General features: G+C 35.9%; 1 protein-coding gene across 1 annotated transcript; it reads left to right on the forward strand.

Annotated features, from left to right (window-relative positions):
• Window positions 1-9,140: 9,140 nt before the first annotated feature.
• On the forward strand, window positions 9,141-21,906 carry LOC128243389 (eukaryotic translation initiation factor 2-alpha kinase 1-like). Its single transcript, XM_052961143.1, has 10 exons — window positions 9,141-9,223; window positions 13,252-13,333; window positions 13,565-13,735; window positions 14,543-14,676; window positions 15,580-15,647; window positions 15,892-16,009; window positions 16,608-16,688; window positions 17,518-17,626; window positions 18,476-19,035; window positions 19,930-21,906. Exons 2-10 carry the CDS (start codon window positions 13,279-13,281, stop codon window positions 20,734-20,736), a joined length of 2,103 nt encoding a protein of 700 aa, XP_052817103.1. The 5' UTR covers window positions 9,141-9,223; window positions 13,252-13,278; the 3' UTR covers window positions 20,737-21,906.
• Window positions 21,907-23,090: the final 1,184 nt, after the last annotated feature.

The raw sequence follows: 23,090 nt of genomic DNA on the forward strand, positions 1-23,090 counted from the left end.
GACAACATTTTATAAGTGCTGTAGTATGCAATGTGGACATCGTTGGCGTGATTAAATAGTTGTTGATGTGAATGCAGTTTCTTCTTTGAAGTAATACCCATCTACCATCAGCAGTGATTGACGAGGATGCTGTGAATAACAGTTCGGGATGAACTTCATGGCTTAGAACTGTGATATGCCTTAAATTAAAAAAAAAAAATAAAAGGATTGGGCTTGAAGCTTACTAATGCTTATTTAGATATCTCTGAGGAAGTCTCTTGAAACTCTGTGTGCAATTGCAGTTGAAGAAAACAAGTATTATGAGCCAAAACTATGTCATCTTTTAGCCACAATAATGTGCGTAAAGGAAACTTTTATAACATTTGGACATTCATTCTGTTTCCCTTAAAGATTAGGATAAAGGAGTATAGTTACCCAATCAAAAATCAGCAAAAGACTCTGAAGCCGCTGTTTATATGGACTTACTTGACTTTTGTTTGATTGGTAAAATAAAAAATATCATTTTGTATTTATGAAATATTATAATGTAATGACAAAATTTTATTTTGTGTATATGAAATGTATTTCGCAATTACAAATATAATTTAGTAAACACGAAATATTATATCGTAATTGAGAAATATTATTACTATTTTCCACCGCATGTGTATGTAATATTTTGTGTTAAAGAAATGATATTTCATATAGTGTTATTACAAATATTTCATGCTTAAAAAATGATATTTTGTAATTAAGAAATGTTATTTCTTGTTTACAAAATGATATTTCGTATAAAATATCAGAATTACATCATTATGAAATATTATATTCTATTTTCAAATAATAATTCATAAATATGAAATGATATTTCGAATTACATTTTTCAAATATTGCGAAATAGTTTTATTTGTTACCATTTAAATAAACATCTATGAATACTGCAGATTTTTTTCCTGCTTTTGACAGGTCAGGTACAATAAAATTTTGCATTAGGCATGTTTCAAGACTTGTATCTTTCCCTTTTTGGCTGTTTTTGCTGTTTAAATATTCCCACTGGTACAGGACCTGTTCCAAAAGAGATTGGGGAAAAAAGTTGTAATTAAAAAAAAACACATGTATAACCACGGACCTACGGTGGTATAACTATCATGACTGTATGATGCAATAGGTTATGTTTAATTGTTAATAAAGTTATATTAATGTGGCCACAGGGCCCCTGGAGACTCTGTTACATTTTTTAAGTCATTTGATAAGCCTTTTTTTCTTAAAATCCATTTCTCAGGGTATATTGCCAAGTTTTAGGATAGATCTTTTGATTAACTGTCCACTTAAAATAACAAATTTATTCATCTTCAAAATGCTTTAACAAAAGTAAGTTGTTGTTTTCTTAAAAGAAAGTATTTTTGCTCAGTTATTTTGGTCTCTGAATATGCTGTTTTTTATTTGAAACACCCCAATAAGTTGTATATTTTTCAAATAGGTTACCTGGTATAGTTTGGTTATTAACTTAAATAATTGATATAAAATAAATCATCATATAACATGAAGTATCATTGTATGTTTTTTTTATTATTTGTTATTGTTACAAGTAATACACATGTCACGTCCTCTATATATAAAATTGAATGGAACCAATAGTTTGTGAGTGATCATTAAGAGTTCAACTCTTTAAAAGAATCAATATGGCCAAATATAAGTTAACAGTCACATACATAATTATCATGGTCACTGTCACTATATCAAGCAAGTAACACCAAGTAAATGAGTGACAACTACTGGGATTGATTATAATCATTTTTTAATGATCTTATATCCCTTATAACCAGATCTGGCTAAGATAACCATTTTCATTTTGGTATAAATTATGTAACTTCTCCTTTTATAGGGACATGTTTAGAGGTTTTATGTTGGCAACAATTTTTTAACTTTGTTCAACTTCAAATTGAGTTAGTTTACTTATTTTTATAAACAAACATGAAGCAACAACTAGAAGGTATTTTGTAAATCTAAAAGTACAAAAAATAAAAAAAATGTAAAGAAGCTTACACTACTCAATGGTATTAATATTTACTTATGCTTGCAATATAAGTCATAGTTATATTTATGTCTCCCCCTCTCTGGGGGAGACATATTGTTTTTGCCCTGTCCGTCAGTCCGGTAGTCCGTCAGTCCGTCAGTCCGTCCGTACGTCACACTTCGTTTCCGATCGATAACTGGAAAACCGCATGACCTAGGATCACCAAACTTGGTAGGGAGGTTGGTCATGAGGTGTAGAAGATCCCTATTGTTTTTGGGGTCACTAGGTCAAAGGTCAAGGTCGCGGCGACCCCCAATGTAAAAAACATTTCCGCTCAATATCTTGACAATGGTTTGACCTAGGTTCACCAAACTTGGTAGGGAGGTTGGTCATGAGGTGTAGAAGATCCCTATTGTTTTTGGGGTCACTAGGTCAAAGGTCAAGGTCGCGGCGACCCCCAATGTAAAAAACATTTCCGCTCAATATCTTGAGAATGGTTTGACCTAGGTTCACCAAACTTGGTAGGGAGGTTGGTCGTGAGGTGTAGAGGATCCCTATTGTTTTTGGGGTCACTAGGTCAAAGGTCAAGGTCGCGGCGACCCCCAATGTAAAAACATTTCCGCTCAATATCTTGAGAATGGTTTGACCTAGGTTCACCAAACTTGGTAGGGAGGTTGGTCGTGAGGTGTAGAGGATCCCTATTGTTTTTGGGGTCACTAGGTCAAAGGTCAAGGTCGCGGCGACCCCCAATGTAAAAAACATTTCCGCTCAATATCTTGAGAATGGTTTGACCTAGGTTCACCAAACTTGGTAGGGAGGTTGGTCGTGAGGTGTAGAGGATCCCTATTGTTTTTGGGGTCACTAGGTCAAAGGTCAAGGTCGCGGCGACCCCCAATATAAAAAACATTTCTGCTCAAAATCTTGAGAACGGTTTGACCTAGGTTCACCAAACTTGGTAGGGAGGTTGGTCATGAGGTGTAGAAGATCCCTATTGTTTTTGGGGTCACTAGGTCAAAGGTCAAGGTCGCGGCGACCCCCAATGTAAAAAACATTTCCGCTCAATATCTTGAGAATGGTTTGACCTAGGTTCACCAAACTTGGTAGGGAGGTTGATCATGAGGTTTAGAAAACTCCTATATTTTGGGGGGTCACAAGGTCAAAGGTCAACGTCGCTGTGACCTCTAATGTAAAAAAATATTTCCGTGCAATATCAGGAGAATGCTTTGATCTAGGTTCACCAAACTTTGAAGTGAGGTTGGTCATGATGTCTAGTTGATTTTGCAATCAGTTGGTCAAAGGTCAAGGTCACTGACCTTGAGGTGAAGAACCGGTTTCTGCTCAATAACTCAAGAACGTTTACACCCAGGAACTTCATACTTGGTATGCCAGTTAGTCATGACTAGTTGATGGCCCCTATTGATTTTGGGATCCATCATTGATTATTTCTCACCTACGACCACACAATGGGGGAGACATGCGCTTTTTCAAAAAAGCAATCTCTAGTTTTAACAATTGTTAATAAAAGAACTCTTGTTTTAACTGTCATTGATATTTAACTATTGTGGCAAGCTTTTTGTTCACATCAAATTATTTTTTATGATGTATGATCTTACAAAATGATTCCTTTTTGTCATTTGGACTTTTAAAGAAAGTTATTTTCATAATATACTATTTACTGGATTATAAAATCAAGTATAGTTAATGAAACATGATACTTTAACCTGTTATCTTTGGGATCTTATCTAGTTATTTTTTAATAAGTTTGTGGATAAAAGAAAGTTACAGTCATTGTGGTAATGACTAGAATTGTAAATGTTGCAGAATAAGAGCTATCCCAGAAACGTTGCAAATCCCCCCCACCCCCACCCCCACCCCCCAGAATTGAAGTGGTAACCAATACATATATAATACTAAGAAAACAACGGCCAATTTCTTTAAACTTTTTTTGTTATTAAAAAGTTCTTTAATAAAATAAATTAAAAAATAAATAATATATAGTATACCTACAATGTATTTTGAAAGATAACCTTGACTGTTGTCAATCTGGTGACCTTTTATCTGATGATCTAGACATCTGAAGAGTGTCAAATCTTCAGGTCATGACCAGCCTCCCCACCAAGCCTTAGGACCGTAGGTCAAAGAGTATTTATTATATTTATTGCAAACCGTTTCTGGGTTGAAAGTTACTGTGACTTCAACCTGCATGTCTCAAGGAGTCATCTGCTGGTTATGACAAACCTCCCTGCCAAGTACATGTATGAGGATCAAGCATACTCAAGTTATATACATCTAAGAAGCGTTTTGTGTTCAAGATCACCGCCACCGCGACCTTTGATTTACTGACCTCAAAATGAATATGAGTCATCTGCTGGTCATTTTTAACATCCCTACCTTAGTTTGAGGACGGTAAGCCTAAGCATACTCTAGTTATCGATTTTGACGATATTTTTATGTTCAAGGTAACCACGACTGTGACCTTTGACCTACTAACCTAGTTTTCGATCGAACAATCTTATTTCGTTCCAGATCACCGTGACCTTGGACGAATTAATCGTAAAAGTAATAGGGGTCATCTGCTGGGCATGACCCACTTCCCACTAAGTTTGCGGACCGTAAGCCCAAGCCTTTTCTAGGTCACTGTGAACTACTGACATCAAAATAAATTGATTCACCTGCTGGTCATGACCAGTTGGTTTTCCGACCTACAAGCCGACATGGGCAAAGTGATATGACTCCGATTCTTCGACGAGTAGAATAAACTTGTAAACAAAAATGAATTTTTAAAATTCCCATACCATCGCTGTTGATTAAGCGCCCAGCATCGTTATAACTTATAACCACTCCGGTCGCCGTTGTCTACACTCTTGTCGCCGTTTTTACCCTTCAAATCGCAGTTATCTACGCGCATGTCGCCGTTTTACTCTTCCAATCACCGTTGTGTACACTCCTGTCGCCGTTCTTGCCCTTCCAATCGCCGTTGTTAACACTCCTGTCGCCGTTCTTACCGTTCCAATCGTCGTTATGTACACTCCTGTCGCCGTTCTTGAACTTCCAATCGCCGTTGTGTGCACTCCTGTCGCCGTTCTAACCATTCCATTCGCCGTCGTCTACACGCCTGTCGCCGTTCTTGTCCTTTCAATCGCCGTTGTGTACACGCCTGTCGCCGTTCTTACCCTTCCAGTCGCTATTGTGTACACTCCTGTCGCCGTTCTTACCCTTCCAGTCGCCGTTGTGTACACTCCTGTCGCCGTTCTTACCCTTCCAATCGCCGTTGTGTACACTCCTGTCGCCGTTCTTACCCTTCCAGTCACCGTTGTGTACACTTCTGTCGCCGTTCTTACCCTTCCAGTCACCGTTGTGTACACTCATGTCGCCGTTCTTACCCTTCCAATCGACGTTGTGTACATTCCTGTCGCCGTTCTTACCCTTCCAGTCACCGTTGTGTACACTCCTGTTGCCGTTCTTACCCTTCCAGTCACCGTTGTGTACACTCCTGTCGCCGTTCTTACCCTTTCAGTCACCGTTGTGTACACTCCTGTCGCCGTTCTTACCCTTCCAATCACCGTTGTGTACACTCCTGTCGCCGTTCTTACCCTTCCAGTCACCGTTGTGTACAATCCTGTCGCCGTTCTTACCCTTCCAGTCACCGTTGTGTACACTCCTGTCGTCATTCTTACCCTTCCAGTCACCGTTGTGTACACTCCTGTCGACTTCTTACCCTTCCAACGGTTGTTGTGTATGTTCCTGTCGACGTTCTTGCCCTTCCAATCGCCGTTGTGTACACTCCTGTGGCCGTTCTTACCGATCCGATCGCCGTTGTCTACACGCCTGGTGACGTTTTATCCTTTCAATCGCCGTTGTCAACACGCCTGGCGACGTCCTTGCCCTTCAAATTTGTTATGTACACCATTGTCGACGTTCTTACCCTTCCAATCGCCATTGTCTACAGGCCTGTCGCCGTTCTTAACCTTCCAGTCGCTGTTGTCTACACTCCTGTCGCCCTTTTTAGTTTTAAGTTTAGATACGTGACATGTTAATATATATATATATATATAACTACAATGTGTATATGTATTCTGACGATGTACTCTTGTAAAAGTCGAATTAATTGTCTGTTCTGTTCTGTTCTATGTTTTGTTCATAAAATTATAAACATCGCATTTCGATGGACCTTTGTTTTAATTACACATACATAATCTAGTCTTAATAACTCCTTGTAAATAAAATGATTAGCAAGAAGCGACAGCTCAATCTGGTCAAGTAAGGCATTAGTCTGCCACCGGTTTATCCGGTCCACCTTTGTAAGTGGGGACGGTAAAATCTCGACATATGTTTGTTTGTTTTTTTCTTAAAAAAAATTAGTAATTAAAAAATATAGTTTAAAGAATAGGTTACAAGATTTATAGGTGTTATTTGATATTATAGATTTGAATGTAACACCAATATCTTCTACAACATAATTATAGTATAGTAAGATCCGTCGGATGCACACTTAAAATGATTCAAAGTTTGTAAGCGGCAGTCTGGATTAGATTGAAAGTATAATAGTGTATGTGCAACACTGCCTACGTCATCAACCAGTCGTGGTGTCGTGGTGTCCTTGGTAAATGTTGTGTTTTGATGCAATGTATTGCTTTATTTAATGATATGCATATGTTTTGTATATACTCATAAAATATAAATATGTTTCATTGTTCTTCTGTGTGGCCATTTATACATATATGATATTGTTTGTGTTTGGCCAAAGGCATATATGTATTTGCTGATTTTGCCAAGAAAATGAAACTGAAAAGTTCTGGTAAAAAGAAAACGTTTGTTGTATTCAAAATATAAATAATATAAAATTGCAAACAGTAATGTATACCTTTTCCTTGGCACGTATACACAGTCCACAAGTTAGATTTAATGTAAATAAACAAATGTTATGTTTTACACTCGTAAGACGATGGACGTATAACAAAAAAATGACGTCTGCCTAGATATTGCGATCGACCATGTACCTACCCGCTATTTAAATTGTACTTTTTCCTCTTCTTCTTTTTGTCCGCTCTTCGTGTCCTGGTAATCAACAAATATAAACAAACATGTCTTTCTTCTCAATTTTCATACTTAATGCGCCCATGTATATTTTGTACATAAGCTAATATTCATGCCAAATGTTAATTAACTTATATCAGAAGGCAAAAACAACAATAACAGCAAAACATAGGCCACTATGTTAACTAGGTACTGTAGGTAACACTTACATGTATAACACTTAACATCATTAGCATGGTTATCACTTATCGCACGTAGCCATAAACAGCCTTATTTGATGGTAATGGAATAGACATTTTAGAGCAGTGGGGTATCCCTTTTGAAGTCTGAGAGTCTGTCTCACAGTGATGCAGCAGCGAAGGTCTCCATTCTCAATACCACGTTCAACAGTGTCCATCAAAGTGAAGATCACACTTATACTTACAATGTACCAGCTAGGAGATTATAAGTATCTTCCATGGCCGAGAGTGTAAGATAGGTGTTGTATGTCTTGGTTGACAAGTATTCAATTTATAGTAGTGAAAGACAAACACAAGACGTGAGTTTGCTACTAAGTTTATTCTACAAGTGAAGTCCAGTGGTTAAGGAAGGGTACAAGTATTAATAGAACTATAGTCTGTTTCATAATAGAACAAAAGGTTCATTCCGACCCGAGCGTAGGGTGTTTTGCTGAAACGAGGTTTACCGAGTTTCCGCAAAACACCCTACGCGAGGGTCGGGATAAACCTATCTTACACGAGCGGCTATGGTAGATGCTTTTTCTCCCACCTCAGTTAAACAAAATTATGTAAAAATGTATTTTTTTGCTGGAACTCTTTTGTGCTTAGTGAAAAAAATTGCGTACGGATATGCGATAATTCGTGGTTGTCATGGATATTCGCGCAGTGACTCAGAGTATGTAAATGTTCTGATCGGTCTTTAAATAGTTCTAAGAAGAGTGAAAACTGTTTTCTGGAGACGTTTGAAGCGAGAAATAATTAACTAGCGTTCTAAATATTGCCACAAGACCTGCAACGCGTTCAGTAAAGATGTTTGCGGCGAACGTTTGCTGTTTGGTTTCCCGCTTAACGTGTATGCGCTGCGTTGCAACAGAGATACAAAACAAAACGTTTGCGAGCGTTTTGTAAACGCTCGCCTTACTGAACGCACTGAAGGTTTCCATGATGCGCTACAGACGACAGTCTTTAACAAGGGAGGTAATTACAATGTGGTGACCATTAAAAAAAGTTCCATACGGGCATTTTATCTTCGCCCGTGGGCAAGATAAGAATTTCTAGCATGGTTAAATTAATGGATCTACTTTTCTCCCACCTCAGATAAGTACATCCAACAATTTAACCATGCTAGATATTCTTATCTTGCCCACGGGCGAAGATAAAATGCCCGTATGGAACTCCTTTTTAATGGTCACCACATTGTAATTACCTCCCTTGTTGAAGACTGTCGTCAGTAGCATCAAGGAAATCTTGTCTTATGGCAATATTTAGAATGCTGATTAATTATTGCTCGCTTCAAATGTCACCATAAAACAGTTTTCACGCACCATTCAAGAAATAATGCTTCATTCTACTTGGAACTATTTAAAAATACCGATTTGACTATTAACATTAACTGGATCACTGCGCGAATATCCATGACAACCAAGTGCTATCGCATATCCGTACGCAATTATTTTCACTAAGCACAAAAGAGTTCCAGCAAAAAATACATTTTTACTTAATTTTGTTTAACTGAGGTGGGAGAAAAAGCATCTACCATAGCCGCTCGTGTAAGATAGGTTCATCCCGACCCTCGCGCAGGGTGTTTTGTTGAAACCTCGTATCCGCAAAACACCCTACGCTCGGGTCGGAATGAACCTATCTTACACTCTCGGCCATGGAAGATACTTATAATCTGAGGTGGGAGAAAGCTCTTTCCGACGTGTTGAACGAAATAAGAACATTTTGAATCCTCCTTATGATCGTGTTTGGCATTGAATTAAAACTCTACCCCCAAACGTTTTAAATGACTGCTATAACGTGTGCCAGTACCGTATTAAACATTAGTACCAAGCGCAACTTTAATAAATACATTATTATATCGGGTTGGGTGTAACCTTAAACCGATACCGACTAAAGGAAGTCATAGACCATATCAAAGATGGCAGCGCCCATACAGTAATTGTTAAAAACTGAAACATTACTTATTGTGGTAATAATAGAAATTGTATTTGTGCGATATACTCTTTAATTCTTAGACATTCGTGAACCTACATTAATTGCACCGTCAATATATATATTATGTTGTATATGTCTTGTTTTATTTTTTTTATTTCTTTGGTGGATTCAGTTCTGTCCCGTTTGGGTAGCAACACGTCATTCTTCAATGCCAATTCAGAGTAAATGACGATTTTTTTAGCTACTGTTAAGGGGAATATATGTTTGTATAATGATTGTCTAAATGTTAAAAAAGTACCCTCAACACTAGTGATGTTCCGATGATCGATTATAATCGAAAATTGATTGGTTGGGCCTAAAATCAGCGACAATCGATAGTACAATACAATACAATACAATAAGTTTTATTTCAAGTCGGCAAGACTCAACCATATGTAACATAAGCTCTGATGAGCTTTTTAACCGACCGTTAACAAATGTATATGAGATCAACAAGAGTAAAAATAGCTATAAAAGGAAAAAGTATTAGATATTTCTATATTATATATCATCTAAAAGCACACATATTAAGCACATCTAAAGCTGTGGAAAAAAGCTGCTGATCCTGACCAGTGGCCTAAAAACTGCTATAAGAACTTATGTAAATAAAACACTGAATTATCAATACCAGCACAAAAGTGCGACTGCAAAGAAAAACGGTTTTAAGAAATCAATTATCCCCCCAAATCAGATTTGAGAAGAACTGATCAGCAACTTCCTCACAGAGGGTAACTACATTAGCTAAACATTCTCAGGAACATATTAAAACATTTAATGAAATCAGAAATAAGATTATACGACACATAAAACAGAATGGATGTTATGATGTCCTAAAACAAGTTTACATGCATGGAACAAAAGCAGAAATATTGACTACAAAGATGCAACAAGTTTGTCACAAGCAAGCACAAATCAAAAATAATAAGCACAAGTTGGCATGCAAACATACAAAGGCAAGCATAACGCATAAAATGAATAAGGCAGAAAGCAATCAAAATATTATATGGGTATACACGCCTGTGTTAGAAGAAGAGAAAAACAATAATTTAATTTGATGAGGAATTACAGGCAATGCATCTACAGTTTTGACCATTCCAAGAAGCCATAAGAGATTTAAATTGATTAAAGTTTGAACATGTTCTGTAGTTTTCTGGTAGTGAGTTCCACAGCACAGGGGCAGCATATCAACACTTAATAACTTCAATCATAGACATAAAGTATATGCATATAATGATTAAGAGTTTGATACTGTACATGAATAAAACTACAACTCATGTACTATCTAGTATTTTAAAAACCGATTGTACTATCGATAATCGGTTACTTGAGTGGAACCGATCATCAATAGTAAAATTGCAACCGATTCCCAACACTACTCAACACCCCTCATTGGGACTATAGTAGCAATTAACATGACCAACATCATCATCAGATCATCATCTCTGATTGCATCAGTCTGCAAGGACCACATGCTGCAGTAACCTTGACAGCACCAATCATATTGCTATGATCCCCCACCCCATCAATAAAATAATAGTTTTAAGACCAGTTTAAACAAATTAGAGAGCATGCAAACTGGTTTTGCATTAGCCACAATAATGCGCGTTAAGGGAACTTTTTTTACATTTGGATATTCATTTTGTTCCCTAAACGCCACAAGTCAACTATTTCATATCAATGTCTTCAACTGTTACTCCACAATACTAAACACTTCACTGTTAAATAAAAACATTAAAGTTACATTTTAATTATTAAACCAAATACCTTTTAAGTATTACACATACGTTTTTAATGAAACACAAATAATTATTTTAATTCAGATCGACTTCTGTCAATAAAGCATCGCCATTTTGAAACCATCTAGCAGGTGCCTGTTATCTTTCCGCTCAATATACTTAGCGCTGGGATCTGTCATTCTTGGCAAGGAAAACAACATGTGGGTTATGGACGCGTAGTCGCCAAATAAAAAATCGTCAAAGACTCTGAAGCGGATATTTATATGGACTAGGTTTTTCATGTAACCACATTTTAGTCAATATCTCAGCAAATACATCATGTATTGCATTGAACTGTAAACATGGGCTCCCAACCATTCAACCTTCTTAACTGCAAGCAATCAAGAAAAAAACTCTTTCTTGCTTATGATATCAATTTTGCCCCTTTATTATATGACTTAGAAATTCTGGTTAAGGTTTTGCATGTAAGCACAATTAAGTCAATAACTCAGCAACTACTTTATGTATTGCATTAAAACTTTAAACAATCAAGTATGATAACTCTATCTTGCATATCTTATAAAGTTTTCCCCTTTTTTGTTTGACTTTTAAATTCTTGTTAGTTTTTACATTTTATCTAATTTTAAAGTGATCAAAGCATGTTTCACTAAAACTTTGCAATTCTTATCTTTAAAGTGGCAGAATAGTCAAGCACGCTGCCTTTACGACAGCTCTTGTTTATATGGCAAATGGATAAGAAGATCATCTATTATTTTAAACTAGGTAGATAATAAGCACTTTCTCATATTAGGCCGAAATTCTGACCCCGCATTTTTCAATTATAAATCATCATAAATATGTTCAAACTGTTGCTTCTACTAATAAGCACCTTCAGAAAAAGGTGGGTATAGTAGGCCATAGCTTAACATGCTAGAAATGGGGTCAATTTTTACCCTGTTTTGAGAAAATTGTCTCCGTTGATCAGCAGGTTCCTAGTTGATACTACAGTTTTGGAGATGACACTCATATCACTGAGGCATTTAGGCAATCAGCACAAAGTTGCATTTCAAGTATTGTTTATGTCCATTATGCCATTTCCCACGAAGTTGCTCTTATTTTAGTTATTAAATGTTTTTACTGATATTTTCTGTGTTGCCACAGTGACCTTGATCGAACTCATTACTAACTCATTGTTCATCGTTCCATCCACAAAATGATCATTAATTATGCAGTATAATTGTGTGTACCTGATACTGGTAGCTATCATGATAGGCAAGTTAAGAAACTATGATTATTAACTTCCTTTCATGTAATCTGTCAATACCTGATCAAATCTTTAAAAATAGCTCACAAATCTCCCTCAACTCTTCAACTGTTTGCATTGTCTTACCTGATGGGCGCATGCATTCACTATTTTATTTAGCATGCACCGTGTTTAAGCAAATTGAGTATTTTACTTACAGGCAAAATAATGAATATTTGGTACCTGGGGTATACTGAATTTCAAAGTGAATGTAGGTCAATCAGGGCTCTCGGTTTTCCCATTAGGGAAATATGTATCCCCAGGAAGTTGATTTTTTAAATTTTTTAAACAGCGTTCGGGTTTGCCTTTAAGTAAAAAGGAAATGCTATCATATAAAAAGGCTTTAAAAGTAGAACTTGCAAATATACACCATGGAGCGATTACGCTAATGCCAATATCTCCTTAGTTAAGATCAATACAACCTGGTTTTCTGAAAAAAATACCTAAAGAAGCCTTCCAAAAATATTTCATGTATAGAATATTTCCCACTTTTTTAGCTTCTTTAAAAATCCCAAACTCTTCACCCATAAGAACTGGCACCTTTTTAATCAATTTGCAATTGTTGTTTTTTTTATCTTGTCTAGATGGAAAAATATACCAAATTCAATGTCAACATCTGTCAAAAACTGTAAGCCGTTTTTTGTTGGGTACTAAATAAATATAACAAACTACACAAATACCCTCTCATGCTGTATGCATCTTGATGGGTGAAGCAAAAACTGTTCTATGCTACATTACAAAAAGTATCAGACTGACAGAACTTTTTTCTTCAACGATCTTGCCGGAACAAACCCTCGACCCCTCACTCTGCATGCAGCTAGTATAACAGCTAGCTTTATAGCGAAACAGTTTCAGTCTCGCTAAATAATTGTCATATGCCAGATACCAGAATTACACATTCAATGTTACAAAGCTTTAAATTGAAGTTAAGAAACTAAGACCCTTGAGATAAGTTTTATCATCCAAAATTTAAAAAATACAAACAATATAAATGTCTGATTTCAGAAACAATGTCATGTTAGAGCTACAGACATGGCTAGCTTTAGAGATAAGTTGAGGAAACCCGGACCCATTCAGAAGTTTGATGGTAAGTTATTGTTGAAGGTTAAACCATGACTCTTCTGTCGTGGTTGGCAAAAAAGGAAACAGATTGAAATGGAACTTTCCACTATAGTCGTAAGGAAAGAGTATGAAGCCTTCTGATAAAAGCTAGTAGCTTTTCTTTTCTTTAAATGTTTGAAAGCTTTTAAATGCATTTTTTTGAAAGTGATTATTCTCTGACAAGGAAAACTTCACAATTATATTCGTTGTATTTTAGACACAGACCTGTCAGAATGTCAGGAGTCGTCCGATGGCTCGATGTCTGGCTCCAAATCAAAGGCCATCCTTCCACGCTCAGTGCCCAATCACCTACTGCTAATATCCACCCTCGAGCAGCTCTGCCAGATGTACAGCAAGAACTCCAAACAAGCACAGGACATGTTCAAATGTATTTGATTTCATAATCTATGAATTGTACTGTAGATTGCAACAAATCTGTCTTTGTAATAATCTAGAAGTAGTACAAATGAGAATCTTTGGTTGGCTCTTCTGTTTTAAAACAGAAGTTTGACTACTGTTGTAGCATAAGTATGGGCAATGTTGGTGGGGGAGTTGATTAAAAACGTTAATATTGACAATAGCTCAAGAGACATTCAAGATATTCACATGGAACTTGGTACACATGTTGCCAAAGACAAAATGTAGAGTATGTACCATAACTCTGAATCTGATAATTGTCCATTTATGCCCATTTTTACAAAATAAAAGAGACAAGTCTTGTTTTAAGATGTTGTAAACTGCCAGTTGATATTGGACAAAAAAGCATCAAGTTTATCAATAGGTAATTTTGATGTGCATGTTGTCTTCCAATTTATATCTGGTTACTTGCATCTTTGTCTATAAAGCATCTAGTAGTATTACCTTGTGCTTTTATAAACTTCTGTCAATTATAATGATAACCTTGAGGGTTGAGTGGTCTAATGGTATAGGTGTCCGCCTCTCACCAAAGAGGTTGTGTGTTTCATCCCCACCAGGGGTACTTTCTCACGGCCTCTCAAAATGGACTCAGAATTGGTTTCTAACCAGGAAACAGACTCGAGAGTGATACTATAAGCTGTCAGCTTTCATCACAATTAAGCTTAAAAAATTAGTACCCGGTATTAACTAATTATAATGAACTCTTACGTGTACATTTTTTTCCTTATCACAGTTGACTGTATAGTATTTTGTTATTACTTATGCCCTGTTGTTTCAGTGTTGTGTGAGCAGCTAGTACGCCTGGAGGTTGTGTCGCCCCTGATGGCACTGGATGAAATGAGCAGTCTGCGCACCCAGTACCGCTACAGTGTCCATAGGATGCTTATGGCTGCTGTTCACAAAACAAAAGAGGTACTTGTTCCATTTGAGAGGGTATTGCTTCGTTAAATAATCAGATATCCATCATGTTGCAAATGCAACACTATCCTGCCTAAATATTATATAAAAATATTACCATTAACAAAGGAACAATTTATAATCTTAAAGCTGCACTCTCACAGATTGAATGTTTTGACACCTTTTTTATTTTTTGTCTTGGAACGAGCCAAATTTTGCGAAAATCCATAGAAACCAATTATATAAGACTGCTGACAAAAGATCAGATTGCAAATTTTTATATTAAATTACAAAAATGATGTTTTATGCATTTTTCTTAAACCGTAAGTAACGGTTTAAGCCATAAAACATTAATTTTCGAACGGAAATATGAAAAATTACTATCTGATATTTTGTCAGCAATCTTTTATCAATGGTTTGCAGATATTTACGCAAATATTTGCGCTGTCCAAGACAATAAATAAAAAAGTTGTTAAAATGGTCAATCTGTGAGAGTGCAGCTTTAACATCATGACATTATTAAAATGCAAAAATGGGCAATGAATAAAAAGAACAATGTAAAATGAAAGCCATAAAATAATTTCCTCATTCCTCCTTATAGGAATACTGACTTTCATGCTGATGCTGGTTAGCATGTTATTTGCATCAAGTAACAAGTTGTGATGTCCAAATTTTTTGGAACACATAGTAGCTACCCCATATGATTTGAAACCTGAAGGAGTGGCCCCAACATCACTGCTGGCTTCCACAATTACCCTGCCACTTTCAAACAAAATGAAACCACTGCAAGTTCTTAGTGCTGGTTGCTATGTGAGTCATCTTCCTTCTTTCAGCAGTGCTTGGGACTGCCTAAAGTTGCTCAGGGTTGTGTGTGAAAAAAACTATTCTTACATGTTTCTATAAAAACTTGGTTTTCAGGTTGGTTTGACGTTACCTCTGCCTGCCACCAGCGGCTATTTACAAAACGGAGTGCCTCCCATTAATAGGTACATCATTTCATATACACTTGTATATATTTAATCTTTAAACACCCTTTTTGCTAGAAAAATACTAGTACAAATTTGTTTTTTAATTCACTTTAATAAAAATACTTTGCCGTATTATTGTAAATTAAGTTTATGTTAAAATTGGAAAATGACAATAATTTAATCCATAATTACCTTATTAATGAATGGCCAATAAATGTTAGATACAGCAGTTGTCATGAACATGTACACATGTGTATTGCAGTATCCCTCGTCAGCCAGACTGTGACCCAGAGTTCTACTCTAACCAGGCATCACGCTACAAGACCGAGTTTGTGGAGCTTAAAAAAATTGGCCGGGGCGGCTTTGGTTCTGTGTACAAGGTAGGTTCAGCTCTCTTATTCTTGATTTGGTATTAGAATAAGGACACCATATTCTATACATTGGCCTTGCTTAAAAAGTTTATTTATTATTTTATCAAACCATTGTGAAATAAAATGAAATTGAGGTTATGGCACCCAATATGTTTTTAATTATGTAAACTGCAATAAAAAGCATTGGTAGTCCTTATGGATAACATTTGAGTAGAGAGCACTTAATTACAAATGTTATAAAATTATGCTGGTGATTGGCAATGATCAAATATAATGGAATAATTAGCACCAAACAGTGGCAATAATCAACTTTCATCTGAATTTATTTATTTTACTTACCCACCATCCATCAATAACTTATTTTCACCAAAATGTATTTGTTTTACCCCAAAACCATAACATACACATGTATGAAAGCTTTTGTTCCATAAATTAACCAAATTGGTGCCATAAAAACTATGTTGATTATTTCTGATAGATCATTGATTGTGATTGTCCAGGGATTCGATTTTTTTTTTCAAATGTGAAATTAATCTGATGATCCATAACTATTGGGCACACAAGAAATATCAGAATTATTAATTAACTGTGTATGTATTTATTTCAGAGTAAGAACAAGCTGGATGGCAAGCTGTACGCTGTTAAAGTCGTCAAGTTCAAACAATGTAAGCCAGAGAATATCTTCAGGGTGAGTGGAGTTGTACTCGTAAATAGTGATGTCATACATGCACATGATAAATGGCAATATCACGCCTCCAACATGAATTACGCAACGGTTTTGGTCCAGGACCTGACTCGATATTAGGTCACCAAATTTATATCGTACTAAAATTGCATCTATTTTCAGATCCCAATGAATATTCTGATGAATAAATGAAACATTTAAACATGTTAACAGCTTGTCTACGGGATATATACATTACAGGGTTAGTTTGTGGCTGGATATGGGATATACAGGGCGCAGGAAACCATATATAGTTTCCTTTGCCTGTATAGCCCATATCCGGTCACAAACCCTGAAAACTGACATGAAAAGTGTTTGTGAAATCATATCAATTTGCTAGTTTCAATGGTAAAACATTATGAAAAGTTCTAATTGAAGCTCTTTTGTAAGTAAATTAATGATTTAAATTAAATTAAGGCTTAAATTTACAAAATCTTGAGTCAGTCTGTTTTCTATTTGAAAGTAAGTAAACTAACTCAATATCAACATTTTCAAGATTAAAGACATCAAATAGGTGATGAGTCACATGCAAGATCCACGACCCTACCTCAAATGTCAAGGTCACACTAACAGTATAATTGTTATGGAATGCTGCATATATGCACACAGAAATAGTATATATGTAGTTGGTCTTGGCTTTTCCTTTGTCATCAATGGAGAGATTTTAAAACATTTAAATACTTGATCTAATATATAAAGTCAAAACATCTAAGGCTCACATTTTGTTGTTGTCCTTCATGTTGTACGATTGATTACATTGTAAGTATTTTTAATGCTTCCTTTAAATCTACAGGTGTTACGAGAAGTGAAAGCCCTGGCTAACCTACAGCACACAAACATAGTGGGCTACAACTCCTGCTGGCTGGAGTATGGTGCTTCCCTTGGCATGGACAAGAAATCATGTGAGTTGATATACATGTACACAGTCTGTATAGGTGTTTAAAGGGTTATATGTTATCAATTTGAAGGTCTAGCCATTTGCTGCAGTACTTGCCTATATAAAACATCTTTATTTACTATCAAGCTTTGACATAAGTTTAACTTCAACCATTATTGTTTAAATAAAACCATTGCTGTTACAAGTATGTACATGCTTTGGATATGAGCTACTGTCTCTGACACATATTAAAATAGTTCATCCAACTTCCAACTTGAAGCTTACCCAAACACAAAACGTTTCAAGTGAACTTTAAGTATGTTGCCTATTACCTCCTATACATACATGCTCTGGATTGAAAATGACCTCAAGAGCCATGTTAGTAAAGCAAAGGCCCTCGTGGGCCTCTTCTTTAACTTGTCTTCTTGATGAATAGTATATCATAGATCATTGTTATTAGCTCTTTCAGCGAACGTTTCTTCAGTTCTTTCTGCAAGCAGAAAAAGAAAAATAACCTTTTGCTTTTACAGTTGAAAACATGTTAAAGATATTTTCATGAAACTTATTATATATATATTCAATGACAATATTCATACATGTATCAACGGTGTAGCTGTGGGGCCGCATTCATAAAGCATCTTAGTGAATATTTTCAACTAAGTAAAGATGTTAATTTTCTTAGTTGATTTATAAAAAAAGGTTGAAATTCAACAATCTTCACTAAGTTGAAAATTTCATTTAAAATCTTTATGAATATGGCCCCTGATTTAAATACTTGTTAAGTTCTTTCCATCCTCAGAACTCAGAAAAACAGATAAGCATTTGCAGCTGTTTTACTTAGCTCTTGATACTTGATTTTCCCATCTGTTTTCAGCCCAGCTTTCCTTTACAAACCAGGATATCCACAGCCATTCCTCCTCAGATGATGCCATTATCTTCGAGTCGGAAGCTGACACACTGGACTACCTCCACCCTGCAGTCCCCATTGTGTCTGGCGTGAAGATTAAGGAGATCCGCTCAAACTGCTCAAGTCTCGCCACTTCTCCACAGGACAATGATCTCTCACCGCCTAAGGCAACAGGCTTGCTGTATTCAAAATTCAACATAAAAGAGACTTGTGTTGACTCAAACAAATGTGCTGTTGTGTCTTACTCACGTTCAGAATTCCAAAAATCAGTACTAGTGGAGAGGTCATCAAACTTTAGTGAGGAATTTGGTGATTACAGCCAAACGTCGGATGTCAAGTTCGGTCTTGATTCTGATGAGGATTATGATCTAGAAACAGACGGAAGTGCTAGCCCTAATAGGACCAAGCAAAGGAACCCAAAAGCCTTCCAGCGCAGCATCAGTCTTGACCCTTTAGCCTCAGGGGAGGTGATTCCTAAAGGGGGACCAGGATTCAAGGATTTCAAGGAGAGTGACTTCCCCTTAAAGGTAGGAGCTTGGGTCAAGTCCAATTAATTACTGGAGATTTATTAAATTAAGGGTGGTCCTTTTTTCGCAACTTATTTATACTTATTATTGAACTATTTCATGAGGGTAAGAATTTTCCACACAATAATTGAAACATTGACAATCCCTAGTGGAAAAATATTTAACGTGGTTAAAGGTGCACTCTCACAGATTGATTTAAGACTGCTAACAAAAGATCAGATCACAGTTTTCATTTTTACGTTCGAAACTTAATGTTTTAAGGCTAAAAGCGTTACTAATGCCTTAAGAAAAATGCAAAAACATCAACTTTTGAGCATAATTCTCAATACCTGCAATCTGATTTTTTTCAGCAGTCTGATATCACTGGTTTCCATGCCATTTTGCAAAAAAATGTTTCCTTTTAAGACATAAAAAAGTTGTCAAATGCTAAATCTGTAAGAGTGCAGCTTTATATTTAATTTTTATTAATAATTGAATCCTGATTTTATCAAACAGTGCAAATTTAAATAAATCAACAGTATGGTAATAAATTGCTAGTATGGAATTAATGGAAGATTAACAGGTCTAAGTTTTCATATGCATTTGCTAAAGATATATTTAAACAGTTGTAAATCTTGTACCACCTACAACCATTTTGAAAAAGTTTTTTTTTGCATATGTAAAGCACCCATAGTTTATTGGTACATACATACTTATGAATCACAAATTCTTGGGTAGTTATGCACATACATGTATTTGTTTACATCTGAGTGGCGACAACTTTTATTTACCTTATGGGATCCCTGCGTCTCCACAAGACCATGACAATAACATAATAACACTTTTTATTGTTGTACAGAAAAAGTACATAAGGGTTATAATACTAGACATGATATCTTATTTATTGAATTCCAGAGGTCAGTGACACTGTACATTCAGATGGAGCTTTGCAGCCTCACCCTTAAGGATTGGATGACAGAACGCAACGACCGACCCTGTGACATGATAAAATACACTGATAAAAATATGAAAATATTCAGGCAAATTCTAAAAGCTGTTGAGTATATGCACAGCCAAGGTGTCATGCATAGGGACTTAAAGCCAAGAAACATTTTTCTTATGGAGAATGAGAGTTGCGTCAAGGTTGGGGACTTTGGTCTGGCTACTGAAGACATTGATGTGTGTAGTCCAGATCAGGGTCAATCTTTTCAAGATTGGGAGGCAATGTCAACGAGGTTGGTTCGCACAGCAAGCATGCTGTCGGACCACACCTCAGGGGTCGGAACATCAACATACGCCGCCCCAGAGCAGCTTCAAAGCTCTGTGTACAATACCAAATGTGATATCTACAGTCTCGGGGTGATCCTGTTTGAACTGTTTCAAAAATATGATACAGAGATGGAAAGACACATCAGTCTCTGTGGTCTCAGAAAGGGAATCATTCCTGCCATCATAAATCAAAACTGGCCAGTACAGACGAAATATATTAAGCTCGCGACTTGCGAAAATCCAGAGATTAGACCATCAGCCAAGGAAATGTTGAACAGTGAATTATTTATCAGTAAAGATCAAATAATTGAAAATCTGAAACACAGGGAAGAAAAACACATGAAAGAAATAGCAGAACTGCGAGCACAACTGAAAGAGAAAGATGGAATAATACGCAAACTGGAGGAAACATTGTTCGATTGCAAGCTGCCATGTGCAGATTCCATGACTTGATGATGGTCATCATAGTATTGTTAAAGGACAACATTTGTCTTAAAAAGTCTTCAAGTGAATCTCTCTTAAATATCTTTGCATTCCCAACAAAAATATTGGCATGTGCCAAATTATTGATGATTTTGAACCAGTGTGACCAATTTCGAATATTTTGTTTAAATCATCAGCCATGGCATATTTGTGAGCCTACAACATCTTTCAAAATTAAATTATTACAATTTTACTGGGCAAGTGCAGCAGCATAATTCCAGACACTTTTTAAATATATCAATCACTGTATGAGTTTTTGAAATTTCAAATTTGTTTTCTTCTTAATACTTATATTCATGAAATAAGAAAGAAAATGCTGCAATAGTTTATTCCTAGCCAAAGAAGTTACCAATGCAGCAAAGTGCCTAAATACAGTTTTTATTAAATTATTATTATGCTTAAAACTGTTTCATTATAGTTTGCAAATACTCATTTACAGATGTTAATATTCAGTAACAGTGTACAAAACATATTGTATTCCAACAATTCAAATATATAGAGATTGATAACTTGTTTTTGTTATTCTTGCAAAATAAAAAATGATTGAAATTATATTATATTAGACAAAAACTTAAAATTTTGTCCTAAGAATGCATGTGGCTTGAGTTTTATAACCAAGCCTTACTTACAGATCTGTAATTCACCTCCCGGGGCCCAATTTCTTGAAATATCTCAATTCCCTTAAAAATAGGATCAGGCAAAGCCCACTGTTTATGTGTTGGTATAAATTGCTCTATTGTCTCCTTTTAAAGAGTTTTGAGACTGTGAGAAAATTTAAAATATGCTCATGATTACGGTTACTATGTTTTGGCTTATAAAATCAAGTTTAAGCTAGTAATTTGGCTATATGTAATATGATCCATAACGCCTATTACGCCGGAGAGATTTTGGGCCAGGGATTTGTACCACAATGTTTGATATTCCATGTTGAACTGTTCACCATATATCATTGTGTTGTCCCTATTCCTCCCATGAGCTGTGATGTATTGAGAAACAAGGTTGAAATTAAAATGCTACTGGTTTGTACTTTATGCTGATATACATTGTTTTGTTTCAAACTATTGTGTGATTTAAGTTCAGTCAATTGGCATTTAATTATATATGTATTGTTGTTGTTACTGGTTTGATTGAATACTTTGATAAAAGTTTTCAGACCACTTGCATTCACTTCTTTATTAAATACTATCTTCAGCTTAACTTTTCGAAAAATAAGGGGGCTATACTACTTGCCCTGGCGATTGCGTATGGTTAAAGTTTTAGGGCAATATGGCATGTCGCTGCTGTTTCAACCCGAACCTAAAGGAAGTCTTACCTATACCCATATCATCTTGCCCTATATGGCTTTTTATATGCCTGTTGGGAAAAAAACTGGGACATATTATAGTTTTACCTGTGGCATACGGGCAGGTGAGCAGCATCCTCTATGTTGTCCACTCAATACCGGTAATCATATCTTTGATTAGTTCAATAACCAGCCATATCGATTTAGTCACTCCTTTAACTATAGAAATTAACTGAAATTGGTGTTGTCAGCTCAATAACTTTGTCAAATCATCAACAAATTTGGTCAGAATGTGTCATGGCGTTATATCTCGGACAAGCTCAATAACCAGCCATACCACTGTAGTCACTTAAGAGTTATTGCCCTTTAGTAATAAAAATTACTTAAATTTGGTCTTGTTCTTACAAAAGCTTTAGAAACCTTTGTCCAACCATCACCAAATTTGGTGTATAGGAATAATATATCGGACAAATTGTAACCAGCCATATCGCTGTAGTCACTCGAGAGTTATCGCCCATTAATTATAGAATTACATCATACCGGTCTTGTCCTATCAATTACTAAAGATGCCTTCTTCCAAATCACCAAATTTGGCCAGAAAGTGTTTGGGCAGAATATCTTGGTCAGATTTGTTTACCAGCCATGTCACCTCAGTCACTCCAGAGTTATGACCCATAAATTGGCCAAAAACTGTATTTATAAATGTATTCGCTTTCTAAAGTTTGCTTTACGTACTGACCACTTATCACCAAAATTGATGTCCTAAATTAGGACAGGCGTGTTTTATGACAGTTGAGGCATTTTTTTTAACTTGTTTAGTTGTTTGGGCATATTTCAAATAATTATAGCCAAGATGTTGGAGTATAAGTCAAATACCAATTATGTGTCAAGCATAATTAGTCAAGACTGATCCAAAACCACAGCGCATTCCTTTATTTTGAAAACTTTGTACAGTACTGATAGTTATAAATACCAAATGGGGGTTGGACTATACTGTCACCTGCAGAATGTTTTTGCTTTCAAACCGGTTTAACACTTTTTG

Source organism: Mya arenaria, chromosome 8 (assembly GCF_026914265.1).
Source record: "Mya arenaria isolate MELC-2E11 chromosome 8, ASM2691426v1".
Classification (NCBI taxonomy): Eukaryota; Metazoa; Mollusca; class Bivalvia; order Myida; family Myidae; genus Mya; species Mya arenaria.

Excerpts from the sequence above, each read along its gene's own strand:
- LOC128243389 (XM_052961143.1), top strand. The coding sequence starts at position 13,279 with ATGGCTAGCTTTAGAGATAAGTTGAGGAAACCCGGACCCATTCAGAAG. Across the intron at positions 13,334-13,564 it reads ACCCATTCAGAAGTTTGATG|ACACAGACCTGTCAGAATGT; the intron begins GTAAGTTATTGT and ends GTTGTATTTTAG. Across the intron at positions 16,689-17,517 it reads AGCCAGAGAATATCTTCAGG|GTGTTACGAGAAGTGAAAGC; the intron begins GTGAGTGGAGTT and ends TTAAATCTACAG.